This window comes from Danio aesculapii, chromosome 5, assembly GCF_903798145.1.
Source record: "Danio aesculapii chromosome 5, fDanAes4.1, whole genome shotgun sequence".
Lineage (NCBI taxonomy): Eukaryota > Metazoa > Chordata > Actinopteri > Cypriniformes > Danionidae > Danio > Danio aesculapii.
Window position 1 is genome coordinate 54,127,231 of NC_079439.1, and position 19,252 is coordinate 54,146,482.

General features: G+C 33.5%; 1 protein-coding gene across 3 annotated transcripts in view; it reads right to left on the reverse strand.

The window, feature by feature from the left end:
- Positions 1 to 19,252, reverse strand: part of mctp1a (multiple C2 domains, transmembrane 1a) — a 336,941-nt gene that overhangs the window by 76,827 nt on the left and 240,862 nt on the right. For all 3 annotated transcript variants that reach the window (XM_056458476.1, XM_056458475.1, XM_056458477.1), the window contains exons 13-15: positions 19,077 to 19,178; positions 18,713 to 18,787; positions 13,253 to 13,372 (exon numbers count right to left, since the gene is read on the reverse strand). In XM_056458476.1, the coding sequence (XP_056314451.1) occupies positions 13,253 to 13,372; positions 18,713 to 18,787; positions 19,077 to 19,178 (297 nt within the window). The remainder of the gene's footprint in view (positions 1 to 13,252; positions 13,373 to 18,712; positions 18,788 to 19,076; positions 19,179 to 19,252) is intronic.

The window sequence follows — 19,252 nt, forward strand, 5'->3', positions numbered from 1 at the left end:
ATATATTTTTCAGACAAAGTAATTAGAAATCCCTCGCAATGAATTAATATCTTCCATCTGTGCGCTCATGAAATCATAATAAATTAATTTACTATTAAAAATATTTAAAATATAACAAATCAGCCTTCAGCATTTCAGCTTTTTTTTTTGGGACTCAATTAAAAAATATTCAAATGATAAAATACTCTCGCCGGAGTTCAAAAGCACACCTATAGGGAATCATAAATCCGTCTCTTCAAAGCAAACCAGTTTCTTTGTCTCAACTCTCCGTCATTCGCCTGCTTGTTTTTTTTTTTTGTAACCTGTCGCCGGACACCGTTTGGTCATTCTAGCTGAGGGCCAGATCCTGATTGACAACTGATGTTACCCGACACCTCGGCTGTTCAGAAGTGACCCTTCTTTCTTTCACACAACCTACGGCGGCCAACAGAGAGATGCCCACAGTTCTGGGGCCATTCGTACACTCATATCACCCCCCCAAACGAGAGCTGTCCTCGGGGAGGGAAGGGCCACGGACCCCCAAAAGCAGAGGATAAAGCTTTGGGTGAAAGAGAGGAAAAAGAGAAACCGAACACGCGACAACAGGCTTTGTCAGAACACATCCAGGTATTGAGCATCGGTTCGGCCATTCCGAAAGCCACGGCGTTCAGTTTCTCTTCTCCCTGTGTGAGTTCCTGTACTTTAGGGCACGTACTGTAACCTCTCCACCTGCACGGAGAACATCCCACAATGATTCGGCGAGACAAACGGTAACCTAATAGGGACATCTGAAATGTAATTTCCCGTCAGTCCATTCATCTCGCAAAAGACATCCACGTTTGATATCTACTGAATTTGAATTTAGGGTAACACTTTCTATGAACTCCATACTTATAATGAATTATAACTATTTAGGTCCCACATGATTTTAAGTCACAATTCATATCATTAACAAACCATTAACCAAAGATTTTAGCTCAATAAACTACTAATTAGCTGCTTGTTAATAGTTAGTTGTTGGGTTTAGGTTTTGGGTAGGATTGGGGATGTGGAAAACAAAATCATACTTCATAGCTACTAATAAACAGTTATTATCTTAATAATAGGCCGGTAATAAGCCAGTAGTTAATACTTTATAATAAAGTGTTACCATTATTTATAATCAAGCATAACAACTATATATACATATACATATACATATATATATATATATATATATATATATATATATATATATATATATATATATATATATATATGAATCTATAAAGGCACAACAAAACCTATAACATTATAATGACAGTTATATCTACATTTATAATAGTGTTGTTAGTGATTGATTTTATTTATAAATACACATTAACTAAATAGAAATGCATATATATTGATGTATACATTTAAAATGTGGGGTGTTCATTGTTATGTCATTGTTTAATGTGTGTTATGTTTATTTGATTTTAGGGGACTTAGGGGACCCACTTAAAAAACGAGATAGCACAAGCGGTTTTATCCTTAAGAATAAAATTTGTTGCTACACATTATGATTTATAAGTGTTAATTAGCCAGTCGTGCTTGTATTTACAAAGGATCAGTCTGCAGTCTGTTATAACATTGTTATATTAAGGTTGTAAAGAGTCATTAGTAAGTTAACAAAGATTTTTGATCTGTCAAACAAAAGCTGAATGGTTTTATATTGTTGATCAGATCCCTGATGCCTTATAAATACTTACTGAGAGTAAAAATACAGTTACTAACCTGTATGGACATCATTGAAGGTTTTAATTAAAGTAAAAACAAGACATTTCCACATGCAAATGTTAAGAAATCAACTATCATATGTGTCACTTTACGTAATGTGTGATTCTGCCAAACATACTGTACATAATGTTTGAATAGACTCTAAAACATAGACAAATATTAGAAATATTCCACAAATAAATAGAATTATTTTCAACACATGTTAAGTAGACATCTAAAATGTTCATTTTTTACTTAATCAGTCCTTATGAATCATGACCGACTAATTAATACTTATAAATCAGTGTATAATGTGTTATGAACACATATATTGAAAAATGAAATTAAGTATTACTTAATAATAACTGTCATTACACTGTAATACAGCAACTAATAAACAGGTAATATCTTAACAATAGGCCGGTAATAAGCCAGTAGTTGATACTTTAAAATAAAGTGTTATCATTATTTTTAATCAAGCCTAACAACTATAAAAATGTAACTGTAAATGTATATGTATTAGTGATTAATATCATTTTTAAAAGCACTTTAACAAAATTGAAATGCATTTATACTAACATATACAGTTGAAGTCAGAATTATTAGCCCCCCTGAATTATTAGCCCCCCTGTTTATTTTTTTCCCCAATTTCTGTTTAACAGAGAGAAGACATTTCTACACATAATAGGTTATTTATTTTATCTTTGCCATATTGACAGTAAATTATATTTGACTAGTTACTTTCAAGACACTTCTATGCAGCTTAAAGTGACATTTAAAGGCTTAACAAGGTTAGATAGCTTAAAAGGGCTAATAATTTTGACCTTAAGATGGACTTTAAAATTTTAAAAACTGCTTTTATTCTAGCCGAAATAAAACAAATAAGACTTTCTCTAAGGAAAAATATTATCAGACATACTGTGAAAATTTCCTTGCTCTATTAAACATAATTTGGGAAATATTTAAAAAAGAAAAAAAAAATTCAAAGGGGGCAAATAATTCTGACTTCAACTGTATGTGTTAATACTGTAGTGGGGTGTTCATTGTTGTATGTTGTATGTTGTATTGTGACTGTATTTTTTAATGTGTGTTATATTTATTTCAATCTTGTATGTAGGGACCCCCTTGAAAACGAGATGTCATATTTCAAGTGGCTTATGCTTAAGGATAAAATATGTTGCAATACATTATGATTTGTAACTATTAAATGGTCGGTCGCTCTTGTATTTATAAAGGTACAGTCTGCAATGCTATAACATTGTTTTATTAAGGTTATAAAGAGTCATTAGTAAGTTAACAAAGATTTATGTTCCGTCAAACAAAAGTTGAATGGCTTTAAATTGTTGATAAGAGCCCAGTTGCCTTATAAATACTTATTGTGAGTCAAAATACAGTTACTAACCTGTATACACACATCATTAATGGTTTTAGGTAGGTGAAAACAGGACACACATTTTCCACATGCAAATGGTAAGAAATCAACCATCATATGTGTGTCATTTTACGTAATGGGTGATTCTGCCAAACATACTGTACATAACGTTTGACTAGACACCGAATCATAAAATATTAGAAATTATTTCCAGAATTAAATACAATTATTTTCCACACGTTAATTAGACATCTAAAATGTTCATTATTTACTTAATCAGTCCTTATGAATCATAAACGATTCATAATTAACGCTTATAAATCAGTGTATAATGTGTTATGAACTTTTATATAGAAAAATTAAATGACTAGTATGTATTAATAACACTTCTAAATGTAGTTGTAACTGTCCTGTAATACAGTAGGTTTTTATGTGTGTCTACACAGATACTTTTATAGATATGTTATGCTTGATTATAAATAATTACTGTAAAAACAGAGCTTCATAGAAAGTGTTATCGAACTGAGCTTTGATATTGTCGCACTAAGGATTTCTCTGAAAGACAAGGACATCACAAGCGATATGGGAGATGATTATGAATAAAAAAATGCTTTTCCTCATATGAAATGAACAGAAATGAATAAATGAATGTGTTTCCTTCCACTTCCCTAATGACTACTTCACTAAACGCAGTATCAAACGAGCATTTTCATCCACGGCTAACGTCAAGTGGCATGTAAATTTGATTTCATTTTAAATATCTATTTGATTTTATCCAACCGAAAGCACTTGAGATTAAGTCCCTCAACAACAAAAAAAAAAACTGCTCTAACTGGGAGAATGATCTAAATCGGCCAAGTGTTTCAGCATCTCGCTGGATATTTGGAATGGAGGACGGACACGTTTTGGCAGCCGATTTCAATATCGTTTTGGCACTTTGTGTTGTGGAGTGCGGGCTTGAGCACTTCAGAGCAGGCATTTGAGAATTAGCACATTAAAAGTGTGTTACCAACACAGTCTACAACAGCCCCCTGTACTTGGACTTCAGAAATTAAGTCCTCACATTGTGTTGATTATTTTAAATAGTGCCAACGAAGGGTAGAAATACGCCAAATGAGAGGCTGATTATGGACGTCAATAACTCATCTGCTTTTTGGCTGGACTGGGGAGGTGGGGATGTTTGGATTGAGTGATGCTCCACTGCCATCTTCTGGCATGTCATGAAACACTTTTTTTTTTGCTCAGACCCGGGATGATTTGGGGATAAATCTAATTAGCAACTTCTTGAAAAAAGAGCAATTATGAAATATGGGCTAAATCTTGTGTATTGACTGGTGATGTTTATTAGAAATGTTTATGCTAGATTTCAAGTAGATATTTAAAACTTTAAGTCTGTCAACAGAAAATGTGAAAATAAATCTAATTTCAGAACAAATTATAATTAAAATTACTTTTCAACATAAAATTAATCTTTAAAAATTAAGAATGGAGGAAAATTTCATTTTAATTTTATTATTTTTTTAAAATGATATGGCAACACTGTATTTGGCACAATGGCTCCAAGACTTACTTTGTAGGAGGTAATCTGTCAAACAAATATGACTTTTTTTTACTTTGTTGTTTGTTTGTTTGTTTGTTTGTTTGTTTGTTTGTTTGTTTGTTTGTTTGTTTGTTTGTTTGTTTGTTTGTTTGTTTGTTTGTTTGTTTGTTTGTTTGTTTCTTTCTTTCTTTCTTTCTTTCTTTCTTTATTTATTTATTATTTAGTCTTATGTGTTGAAAATTACTTCCAGGGGTTACATAAAGAGATAAAATCTAATTTTCTGAAGAAAAAAATTAAATCAAAATTACTAGAAAAAAATTCACTATAAATTTTATAAAAAAAAAAACAACAACAACATGGTGATATGTGGCATAGTGCCGCCTAGACTTCCGTTGTAAGTTTTTTCTTTTCTTTTCTTTTCTTTTCTTTTCTTTTCTTTTCTTTTCTTTTGATATTATAATTAATGGTAGTTCATTATGCTGTGGTGACCCCTGAAGAATAAAAGGACTAAGACAAAGGAAAATGAATAAATGAAAGAATTATTTATATTGACATTAATAATCACAACAACAACAATAGTAACAATAAAAAAATAAAAAATAAAAAATAATAATAATAATAATAACAACAACAATAATAATAATAATAATAATAATAATAATAACAATAATAATAATAATGATAATGATAATGATAATAATAATAATAATTATTATTATTATTATTATTATTACTACTACTAATTTCTGTCCCTTAATTCTTTACTATCTTACTTATAATAATAATAATAATAATAATAATAATAATAATAATAATTATTATTATTATTATTATTATTATTATTATTATTATTATTAAGTTTTGCATTATTTTATTAGACTTTATTTATTTACTTATTTATTTGAAATTACTTTCAGAGAGTTTTTTTTTTTCATTTTCAACAGAAAATAATTTCATAAATAAAAAAAAAAAAAAACCTCAATGACCCCTTAATGTTATGAAAAAGTTAACAATATGGGGTACATGCTTCATAAACATCCTTCATAAAAATAAAATGCTTATTAAATTTATCATTTAAATTTATCACAGATAAAATTACTGTCTGGATGTACACTATCTACGTACACATTAAATTCAATTTGCAATCTAAAGTATTTCCCAAATTGCCCCGTAAAATAAAAACCCCCTTCTCAGACCCTATCGACTGACAGGTGACACAGAGCAGAAAGGTGCCACCTTGTAGCACACAGCGGGATGTAATCGTGAAGACACACACCGAAGCATTTGTTTCTCTTTTCCTGTCTCCTTTTTTTGTGTGTATTTTATCTAAATGCAAAGCAGGTGAAGGCTGCTCCAGTTTCCTGTAGTAGTAGCTCTCTTGTCTGGGTGCTCCCACTGATAAGAGTCCTACTTTACCCCACATAAAAGAGCCGGGTATCATTTCCTTAGCTCTCCTCTTCCAATATATCTCCCTCTGCACACCACACACCACTCTTATTCCCCACGACACACAATACCTGCTCTATTTGCTCCCAATTCAAGGCCAAATTGCAGGTAGAGTTACGGCAAATTTGTTTGGAGGAAGAGTCGGTGCGGAGCAATAAGGAGCTGGAGGGGTAGAGTGGCGCGCGGGGAGGGCTGGCACAGTGTGGTCTTTATAAGCAGCACTCTGCCAGCCAGAACAATGGCCCATATTCACCCAGCGCAAACGCTCAGCTTACAGGTGTTCATGGAGAGGGGAGGCAGCCGCGCACAAACACTCACACGGACACCCACGCGCACTTCAATGAGCGCACACACACACACACACACGCATACACACACACACACATACACATACTCTCTGAGCTTTGTCCATTGTGTGAATGCTATGAGCTGTGTCGTCTTGAGTGGCTGAATGCTATCGTGTGCGATCGTGAATGCTGGGTTTACAAAAGTTTACACACATGGAAAAGATGGAAAATGATATGTGTTAATAATGGTCAGCTTTTGATTGTTGAATAGACAGTCTTGCCTCTCAAACTGATGGAATTGGCTGGCTTTTTTGAAAAGTTTTGAAAATATGACTGGCTACTCAAAGTTGTCTTTGCATATTAAACTGGGCATGCTCCATATTTGTTGACTTCCATATTTGTTGACTGGCATTTTTTTTTGACAGAAAATTACTTTAAAATGCTTTAAAATGTATGGAAATTATGTTTAAAAAATTCAAAATTAATATTTATATTTAAATTATAATTTATAGATTTTTAACTTAACTTATTTATTAATTTAATTTAATTTAATTTAATTTAATTTAATTTAATTGTTTTTTTTTATTTAATTTAACTGTTTTTTAATTTACAAATTTATTCAAATCTTTTTTCAAAACACATTTCAGAAAGCTCTGAGATTAAATTAATATGATTCTTGTGATTTTATCTTTTACTTTGAGAAATTTACCTAAAAATGCTTTAAAATGAATATAAATTAATTAAAATGAATACAAATAATGACAACAATCATAATTAGCTTAAACACTCATGCTTAAAATGTTTTAGACATTTATAATTGGACATTGCAAATTGTACAAAGTTTAACTGCATTTTTTCATTCAAATCTTTTTCCAAAACATATTTCAGAAAGGTCTGAGATTAAATTAATATGATGCTTTTGACATCATCTTTAAATTTAGAAGAAAGTTAACGTTGTTAGATATTCTACCAGTAAGATTTTTAGCCATTTTAGTTTGCAAATTGTTTTTGACAGAAGTACCAAAAAAGTGAGAAAAAGGATCATCCAGGTTTTATTTGTGGTATAGCAGGTATAGACCATTTCAATGTAGTCATGTCACTGGCCCACGAAAATGTCCTGCTTGTTATCAAACTATTTCATAACTGTAACAAGAGACATTTTAAACATAACTTAATGTTAAAACAGCTATCATAACATTATTTATCAATATGTGGCTCTTTTTGGATTCTCGGAAGCTATAGAAGTTAAAAATGTACAACCGGAAATACGTTGTGACCATTGTTGTTGTTTTCATTCCTCAAAATGGTCTATACAAACTAATTTTGTGATATCAACTTTACATTTGAAACAAAAGTTGGACATGATGGTTTTAGAGTGCAAATTGTTTTGAAAAAAAAAAAAAAAAAAAATGAACATTCTGAATGAGTTTCAACCCATGGTGGTTTTTGTTCTTTTGAGATATGAACTTGATTTGAAATTTGGATCAAATCTTGCTTAGACAGATTGGTTTGATCTTTTAACTATTTTAGAATCCTTATTTTTTGACAGGAATATGCATAAAAATGTTTTGTAGAGTATGAGTGTTACCCAGCAGCTTTTTTTTTTAATTCCCACTGCAGTACATTTGCTTTTCAGTAAATATAAACTACTATGTGACACATTGCTTCTTTTTTAAAAATAAAGTGTTTTCACTTGAGCAAAAAATCAGCACTTTTTAAAACAGACCAACCTTAGGTCTGCACTGAAAGCATTCAGGTTAAACTGGGATCCAAAGCAATTTTAACACCGAAAAACGTACACACTTCACCCTTAAGAAGAGGCAAGAGTATTTGGAGCACCAGCAAACAACAACAAAAAAGTATTTGGAAGAGTTTCCTGCAACAAAAATCCCAACAACAACAACACCAATACAACCTCAAAACCTTAGCTAAAAACAAGAACTCTAAAATGTCAAAAAGGCACAGACCTAAAAATATCGGAATAGCAAATCACAAAGCTTGCCGCCGCCGCTCGCAGCTGGTTTTATCTTGCTTCGCGAACAGCCCCTTTGCTTTGGCTAACCTTTGTGCGGCAAGCACCGGAGGTTCTGCAAGTCTTGAATGCGAAATCACCTCCGCCGGTGTCTGACTATTGTATTCTTTTGGCTTACAACTGTCAGCGGCTGACAGAACGGCACAGATGTGTGTCTCAGCGCAGCGGTGAAGGCTCACCTGAACCAGATGGCTGGTGATAAAGAAAGAAATCAGTGTGATGATTAAGAGAGCTCTTAAGGAGGAAGATTTAGTCGGTAAAGAATAACATTATGGGCTAATGGGACAACTACGCAGGAAATATAAAGTTGAAAATATGTATTTTCCTTTTTCTCTTTCTTTCTTTCTTTCTTTCTTTCTTTCTTTCTTTCTTTCTTTCTTTCTTTCTTTCTTTCTTTCTTTCTTTCTTTCTTTCTTTCTTTCTTTCTTTCTTTCTTTCTTTCTTCCTTTCTTCCTTTCTTTCTTTTGAAAGTTCCGGTTAGACATATATAGTGTATATACTGTACACTTACTGGCCACTTTATTAGGTACACCTTACTAGTACTGGTTTGGACGTTCTGGATGAATGTCTGGATGTTCAGAGAACACTGTGTGAAAATAGATGCTCTTTTGCATACCTCGGTTGTAACAAGTGGTTATTTGAGTTACTGTTGCTATTATATCAGCTTCAACCAGTCTGGCTATTATCCTCCGACCTCTGGCATCAACAAGGCATTTGCGCCCACAGAACTGCCAGTGGATATTTTCTATTTTTCGGACCATTCTCTGTAAACCCTAGAGATAGTTGTGCGAGAAAATCCTAGTAGATCAGCAGTTTCTGAAATACTCAGACCAGCCCATCTGGTACCAACAACCATGCCACGTTCAAAGTCACTTAAATCACCTTTCTTCCCCATTCTGATGCTCGTGTTGAACTGCAGCAGATCGTCTTGACCATGTCTACACGCTGATTTGTGTTAAAGAACAGATGCACAGGTGTACCTAATAAAGTGACCGGTGAGTGTATATACAATGAGTGTATGCATATACAAATGAATTTGTCAGGCAAAAGAAAATTAATAAATAAATACAAATAATGCGGTAAAAATAATAAAAATAAAAATAAGTTATTTTATTAATAAAGTTAAATCAAGTGAACCATAAAATATTAAATTTAGTTGAAATTTTGTAATTTGCATTATTTCTTTTTTGCAACACCTCATTAGAATTTAAATGTATTATCTTTCTATTCATAAAGATGTGACCAAACTATTATTTTATTTAATAAAACTGCTTAATAAAACTAATAATCAGTAAGATTAATAATAAATATTTTCTACATTTACTGAGAACTTTAAAACAAAAGGGTGTACTCATTCTGTGCAAAGTATGTCTGATAATATTTTTTCTTCTGGAAAAAGTCTTTATTTATTTTATTTTGGCTGGAATAAAAGCAGTAAAAATTTTTTTTAAAGCTATTTCATGGTCAATATTATTAGCCCCTTTAAACTATATATTTTTTTTATATATAAGCTATATATATATGTTTGTCTACAGAACAAACCATCATTATACAATAAGCTAAATTGTCCGTAGTGTATGTGTGTGAATGGGTGTGTGTGGATGTTTCCCAGTGATGGGTTGCTGCTGGAAGGGCATCAGTTGCGTAAAAAAACATGCTGGATAAGTTGTCGGTTCATTTCGCTGTGGCGACCCCGGATTAATAAAGGTACTAAGCCAAAAAGAAAAAGAATGAATTAATGAATATATTTCTCTCTCTCTCTCTATCTCTCTCTGTATATATATATATATATATATATATATATATATATATATATATATATTTTTTTTTTTTTATACATTTTTTTTATGTAATGTATATATAATAACAACATCTTAACATTAAGAACAAATGTACAAATGCAATGTAATTGTTTTTGTTTTATTCTCCTCAAATCTCTTGACATTTCTTCCTCTGACATTTTCATTGATGTTTGTTCCCTCGACAATCATGGAGGGAAAAGAGAAAAAAAATGTCCAACTAAAATGTTAGCTGATCGATACAACTGTCCCTCCACGCTCACGCGCGTGCCCTGGACTTTTGCTTTCGGAAGTGTTACGAAATTAAAATGTGTCAAGCAGCAAATGTTAATGGCATACGCAGCGACACTTAAAGACACACGAGTCCCGAAACAGACAGGCCTTACAGCAAATTATGCAGCATCACAGGCGCAGATTAGCCAGCATGTCCTATGCTAGCATTTAGTCACACGGCCCACTCAAAAAGGGTGTCCTTTTCATGAAGGTTCAACTGTCCAATTACAATCAGAAGGTGCGCAGCGCTATGAAAGAGCCTGTCTCGAATTCAGACGACTTCACCCGAGGTGCCACAGATCTGAGAGGTGTGCTGGAGAATGTCAAAGACAAATGGGCAAATTTTTAACACAACAGAAGGAGAGATGGGAAATGTGCGCATACAGGAACCAACGGATCACCACAAAACCTGTCACAATTTTTTTTTATTTATCAAGTCCACTCTTATGTGAAGTTGACCGCAATTATTGAGGCACTTAAGAAACTGCACTAGACACACAATTTTAAATCAAGAAATTATGAAGTGAGACATTTGATAACAATTTACATGGGACACATACTAACATGAACAAACAATGAACAATACAGTTATTACAGTATTTATTCATGATTGTTAACATTAGTTAATAACAATACAGTAGTTGACTGTTAATTCATGTTAATTCACAGCGCATTAACTAATGTTAACAAGCACAGTATTGGTTTTTAATAATGCATTAGTAAATGTTGAACTATAATTAATAAATGCTGTACAAGCATTGTTCATTGTTTGCTTGTGTAAAACATTAACTAATCATATTGTAAAGTGTTACCAAACATTTTTACAAGTTTTTTTTCATTTAGATTTAAATCTATTAAATGTGTATTTTCATATAGCACATTTATCGTGTATGGCCACACACCCAAAGTGCTTGACAATCATAAGCAGCATCCACTTGGATGATGCGACTGGCAGCCACAGGAGAACGGCACCAGTGCGCTCATCACACACCAGCTATAGGGAGAGTGGAGAGACAGTGATACAGTCAATTGGATGATTGGGAGGCCATGATCAGTAAGGGCTGATGGAAGGAATTTGGCCAGGAAACTGAGGTTACAACCCCTACTCTTTACGAGAAGTGCCATGGGATTATTAATGACCACAGAGAGTCAGAACCTTGGTTTAACGTCTCATCTGAATGACGGAGCTTACTGAGTATAGTGTCCCCTTCATTATACTGGGGCATTATGACTCACACAGGCAGCAGGTTGAGCGCCCCCTGCTGGCCTCAATAACACCACTTCCAACAGTAACCTAGTTTTCCCATGTGGTCTCCCATCCATGTACTGACTAGGCTCAGCCCTGCTTAGCTTCAGTGAGTAACCGGTATCGGGCTGCAGAGGGATATGGCTGTGGCTGTTTACTATTGTATTGTAAATTACTATTACAGTAGATAAAGCTTTCAAAATTTAGATTAATATATCTGGGAACTTTCTGGTTGTGATTTTTGGGTCAATAATTGATTAATGAAATGAACTACATCTGTGAATGTGTGTGAGGTGATGAGAAATTAGGTTGCAAAACTGGCTCAGAAAAATGACCCTAACTCTGATACTGTTTATCATAACAATTGAATTTCGGTTCAGTACTTTATATCAAAGAAATAGTTCAGCCAAAACCGAAAATTATCTCATTGTTTACTCATCCTTTACTTGTTCCAAACCTGTCTTCTAAGAAATACTGAATAAACCTGTAACCACTGACTTCCATATTAGAAAAAAATAAATATACTATAGAAATCAATAGTTACATGTTTCCAGCTTTCCTATGTTCAACAAAATAAAGAAACTCATAAGTTTGGAACCCCTTGAGGGTGAGAAAATAGTCTTTATTCTTTCCTTTTGATGTGAATGTGAATCTATTTAAGTGGCCTTAAATACTAGGTATTTACATCTACAAATAAATACAATGCACTAATTTTGTTTATATTGTATTGTACAACACGTATAGTGCTATTTAGGTGAGATACAGGTTTGAGACAGGTTTAGTGGTATGAGTAGGTTAAAAGTGTAAGGGATAGGCCAACAGTGTAATTACAAGAAGATATTTCTTTTAAATATAAGCATAAAATAAAAAAAATTAATGGGATTAAATTAATTTAAATGTAAGCACATAGCAGGCTTGGGTGGTAAAATGGTAATTGGGCATTCCACAAGATCTAAAAATAGCAACGGTATCAGTTTCAATATCGTTAAACCATCATACAAAACAATGTACTCTATAGGAGATAAGGATTAAATGTTAAATATAATTTATTTAATGCCTAAAAATGCATAGGCGTGGTTGTCATCACGGGACAGCATGGAGAAGACAGGGAGAGATGGGGAAAGATGGCGAGTCGCGCACCAAGGGACCTGGTCTCAAAAAAGAACATAACTTCTGAAGTTTGGCAATAATTCTGGTTTCCACCGAACGAGAAGGGAGAGGTGGAAAATACGGACGAGGCAATTTGTAAATTGTGCAACAAAAAGATGACCGCAAGAGATGGAAATACCTCTAACATAAGGTAAATATACTAAGGATACTATCCAAGCCTACTATATAGTAATTAAAGCCACTTAATATAAAGTGTGACCAAATTTGGTTATATGTGTTAACTTCGACATTACAAATTGATATACTTAAAACTTTGCTTTTTGAAATCTGCCGCAATGAAAGGCAACCGTGACCCTGTCCAAACACATTGCAGTGCTGCTGTATAGTACTGTATGTGAGTGTTGGTGTGGTGAATGCAGACTGGTCCTCACCAGAAAGGCACAGATGCTCCTCTGAGGAGACTCCCACTCAAAGCAGCTGTTGATGTAGCAGCCAGCATTGATCAGGAACATGATACAGCGCCTCACTCTGTTGAAGTTCTGCAGCAGCAGCTGAGTGACAAAACCACAGACGGCATTTCACAATCACAGTCAATCACTCATAACAAGTTAAAATGCTTTAAGATATTATTTTTAGAAAATGCATTATTATTTATTTGTACTACAATGCTATTTAAAAGTTTGTCTATAATAATAAAAAGGTATTTATAACAAAAAATGTAAAAAAAAAATAATAATAATAATTATAATAATAATAATATGGATATTTATTTCTGTATTATAATGATATTATTATTTTAAAAAATTAATAATAATAATAATAATAATAATAATATGGTTATTTATTTATGTATTATAATGATATTATTATTTTAAAAATTAATAATAATAATAATAATAATAATAATAATAATAATAATAATAATAATAATAATAATAATAATAATAATAATAATACCACTTTTATTAGTTTTATTGTTGTGGGTTAGGGTTCGTTAATGTTACAAAATATGTTTATTTTAAATAAATGCTCTTCATATGAATGCTGTATTTATATTTTTAAAAAATCCAGAATTAAATAATACAAATTAAATAATATATATATATATATATATTTATTCTTAAATGACAGATCAGCATATTAGAATAATTTCGAGATCATTATCATTATGAGTAATGATGCTAAACATTGAGCTTTTCCAAAACAGACATAACATGACATTTATAATATTATAATATATTAGTAATATTTTACTGTATTTGATTAAATAAATGAAGCCTTGGTTCGATCAAATAAATAAAAAATATGACCACAGATATTATTCACAAACTGACCCTTTACACTTTGGTGTATATAATATACATTTTACATAATTAAACTAATATTAAATTTAACTTTATGTGTAAACTGTAATAGAGGTGTAGGTCTTTTAACATTTCTAAATAATAGAAAAATACCATTTATTGAGCTTCTTATGAAAGAACACCAAATAAACAGCTTTCTACACCCAAATAATTCAGCAAAAGCAGAATAAGAGCAAGACAAACCATATTCATTTCATTATTTACAGGAGCATGAAGGAGTAAAAGATTTTTTCGTCATGCCTCTTTAACAAAATGGCCTTATTCGTGATTCTGAGTGCGGGTGAACTGCAAATGACCGCTGTTTCCTGCGTTCACAGGAAGATCAAACACTCAGGGTCGAATAATGGCTTTAAAACGCTTCGCCTTTGATCAGAGTAAATATCCACATTTACTGTGGTGAAGTATAGGATTCGGGCCAGGCCTTTAAAGCAGGCCATTTTAGTTTGTCATTTGGGATTAATCAGAGAAAACGCGAGGTGAAGTACGAAACCAAACTGAATAAAACGCATCTGACAAAATGAGCTGTTGCAAAGGTGGATGGTGTCAAGAAGTAAAAGAAAATCTGCTAGCGCTTTAGTTTACATTATGTTTACCTAATGTGTATACTTACAGTGCACTTACCTTAAAAAGTACTGAGATATATAAGATAACTACATGGATTAAGGTAAGATATCACAGTTATTCAGTCGTAAAACATTTCTTTTTTTCAAAATGTATAAATTTGTGTCCATAGATTTGATAGATGTGTAGAATTCAATTACTTTCTGAAGATTTATATTGAGGGATTTGTTCATTTACAAAATACCTGATTATATAACTTCACTGTAAAAAGTAATCACTCAATCTACTTGAAAAAAGCTTGAAAACTTCACACTTTACTTGATTTGACTGTGTTAGGTGAACTTTAACGTGGATCCAGCAGATAAACTAAAGAACTCTAGTACTGAAATTCATCAAGTAAGGGACTTCAGGTTGGAGCCATGCAGTACCACATTTTGGTCAGCAGGTGGAGGAAGATCTGCATATGCACTGACGGAAGGTGCATTCACTTGCATGGTGCCATTTAAATGGGGATTCAAACTGGCGAAAATAAGCGAACATTTTCCATTTTGTGGACACAGGTGAGATGTTTTATGCATGTGTATAATAATGGTTAATCAAAAAAGCATGTGTTTTGTGTCATTTCATTTCATAAAGTTGCCATTTTCCTCGTGTGGATTTCAGATTATTGCTTACCTAAAGAAGCTCTAATGTTATTATTTTTTCACTGAATTGTGGTATTTTATATACCTATTGAACATTGATATCGTTGGAATTCCATCTGAGAAAACAAGAATTACTTTTACTACATTAATAAATACTACTTAATATAAAGTTAAGATGACTTAACCTAAGTAAATGTGGCTCAGTAAAAGGAAGAATTACTTTTCTACATTAGTAAATAGTACTAATGCAATAAAGTTACAAATACTTAATTGAATTAAGGCAACGAGTTTGCATAATTCAAATAAGTAAACTTAACAAACTACTTTTTAAAGTGCAGGGCCGTTTATATCGAAGTTGATATTTAGCCGCACCATGTTGGTATTTCGTAACATATAATTTTTATTAGGTGGGTCGTTAGCCCAACGCTCAACCCCCCACCTAGAGGAACAGTACATAGACACATACACTACAGTCAATTTAGCTTATTCAATTCACCTATACTGCATGCCTTTGGACTTGTGGGGTAAACAGGAGCACCTGGAGGAAACCCACGCCAACATGGGGAGAACCTGCAAACTCCACACAGAAATGCTAACAGACCCAGCCAGGGCTCAAACCAGCGACCTTATTGCTGTGAGGTTTGACTATATATTATAATTTAATTCTACCAAAAATATATATTATTTTTCTTTATTTTTTTCATTTTTTTTCATTTTGTTTTGTTTTGTTTTGTTTTGTTTTGTTTTGTTTTGTTTTGTTTTGTTTTGTTTTGTTTTGTTTTGTTTTCTTTTCTTTTCTTTTCTTTTCTTTTCTTTTCTTTTCTTTTCTGACTGTTTGCAGTATTTTTAGAATTATGGTTTGATGAAAAAGAAGAGATACTAAAAATCCCCCGCTATAAAGACATTTGACTGATATGTTAAAAATAGTTTTGAACCATTCAACCAATTTAGCCGGAAATTAATGCAAATTAGCATATATTTAATGAAACTGCCTAATTTGCATATTCAAAGTAACATTTAAGAAAAGATCTAATACAAAAATATTTGCAAATCCCTAATATAATCAATCAGTTCAGGCCAGTAGCCTGGAGGGGTTTGTGTGGTTTGAAAGACCCACTCCTCACTGGTAAAAGTCCAGAATTGTTCCCATAAATGAGCTCATTTGTCCTATTTTGACTGCTGGGCAATAATAAATTGTAAAAAATAAAATAAAAAATTCCTATAAAAACAACCCATCGAAGAAGGCTTTAAGACCTCGGCTGTTGCCATATTCGGCATCCCATATTCTGACTTAGGACAGTTGAATGTTCTGGCCAGGTTGTTATTTGCCTAATAAATGATAATAGACTACAGTTTTTCATTTAAAACTTCAACAGATTCCTATTTATTTTTTGTAATGATATATGATGTAATAAATTTGTAAATAATAATACATTTTAAGAATAAGTATTTTTTTCATATTTCTCTATTCTAAACTTTTAGGAAACATTTTTGGTACATCAAAAAGTGTGGTTATGATGACCATTCGACAAGCTAATCCAGCAAATAAAAGTGCTTCACATGTCACTAAAATGCAGTATTTAAACCCCATAATTCAACCGAGGCTCATTCTAATTATGTACCCCTATATACATTTCTGAAAAAAGCTAAATACGGCCAAGGAGCAACATTTTTTGCTGTTTTTTTTTGTTGCTGTTTTTTTTTTGCGAATCCACCAGAGGCCGCTAAGTAAGCTTTTTCAGATTGACGAGTTTTACCTTTTACGCAGTCGAGTGACTGACTGACCAACCGACTGATCCTCCCACCTTCCCCCTTACCTAAACCCAACCAATAGTATTATGAAAAGCATCTTTTAACCTGCCAACCCCCTTCCCTAAAGCCAACCGCAAGTGTTTTGAAAAGCAACCAGAAAAAGAAAAGCCCTCGCGTGATTTTTACCACGTTTTCAGATTTGACCACATTCTCACCCTGTTATTTACTTGTTTAATTTAATTTTAGTTTCTGTTTTTGTCTTAACTGCTTTCTGGAACCATTCTTCACCAGACTTAAACCCCGTCATTGCAGTCAACTCCGCTCTGCATTTTTAGTCTGCCGACATACGTGTGGAGCTACCGGACAAACTAGTAACAACGGGAAAGCCGTCAATATGGAGGTAAGCGGTCAGCTGGTTAGCAAGCAAAGGAACCACCTCATACCGCTCCATAGCATTCATTTGAAAGACGAAATGCAGCCATGCGTAGCTCTGGCTACATAATTCTCAATCTCCAGAAACTTATATAGCGCTATGTTTTCAGAATGAGCCTATGTTGTCATAATTAAATAGAAAATGAGGCAACTAACGACAAAAAGGTCAACTTTTGTAGAACCAGGCTGGCTACAAGCCTGCAGTTAGGAAAGCATATGTTTTATTCTATTCACTTGCAGTGTCTGAACTAGAATCTATCCCTGAGCCCACCCTTGAACCTAATCTTAAAGGGATAGTTCACGCAAAAATTGTAATTAACACACACTCAAGTGATTCCAAAACTTTATTTGTTTATTTATTTATTTATTTATTTATTTATTCTGCCAAACAAAAAAGAACATATTTTGAAGAAAGCTGAAAACCTGTAACTACTGACATCCATACCAAGGAAAAACAAATACTATGAAAGTCAATGGTTCCAGCTTTCTTTCAAATAATTCCTTATGTGTTCGACAGATAAAAGAAACTCAAACAGTTTTATGATGAGCAAGTAAATAATGAGAGAATTGTCAGTTACAGATTAGGTTTAAGTTTAAATAGGGATAGTACCTATTTATTCCCCACATGTTATAATGAGATAAGTACATATGTGTGAAACAGCACTGTAAAATAAGCCGTACCGCAAATCTTGTGGTGATAGATTTTGATACGCTGCCCTCGCCGTTCACATCTCACTCACAAGCAGTGTTGGTGGGGGGGCAAATTCACACCAAAAAGTGCAGAGTTCGCACTTTCTAGCATGCATTCAATGCTGCTTCATTGCATGACAGATAGAGAGTATGTGTGTGTGTTTGTGTCTCAGTGACAGGTCTGATTTTGGGACAACCCCTACAATTCAGCTCTTTGTCAGGCAATTGGGGGGGGCGAGACATTGAACAGGGCGACAAAAAGAAGCCCAGCAGAAGAACCACTGAGGTCCAAACTAAAGGATGGCCAATCTACTTATGCGCCCCCAGCGTTGACAGCTTGACGTGTCTATTCAGCACCTCCAGAAGAGAAAGAAGGGAGGAGAATGATGCCACTTGCGTTAGGCTGGATTGTATTAACAAAGGTGCGATTAAGAAGCCGTCTTGTTACCTGTTTGGACACTCGCGGCTCCTCTTCGATGTATTTCTGCTCGATGGGGATCAGTGTTCTCATGCCAGCTTTTACCTGAATGGGAATTAATAATGCATTAACGATCTAATCATGCATCTTGACATGCCTCCATTTCACACACACTCCACACCAAATGGCCATGTGACGCTCTCTCATACTCCCGCCTAAAATGGCGGACACACACACACACACACACACACACACAGAGAGACATACAAATAAAAGGCTGAGGAAAAGGGGAGAGTCTTCAGTAATTAAAAGAGAGAACGTGGGGACGGGGACAGACAAGCAGAGAAAGAAGAAGGAAAAAACCCAAACAGGAGAAGAAGAGAGTGGGACTTACGACGTTATAAATCACGTCTATTTCGAGAAAGATGACCCCTTTGGTTGGCCCTGCCAGTTCCTTGCTTTTCAAGGCGTAAGCTTTGCGTTCTCCATTTTGGATCTGTGGGAGAGGGACATGACAGCCGTCTGTCTGGCAATACCCAGCTGAATACACTCTCGGGGTGACCTCTGAAC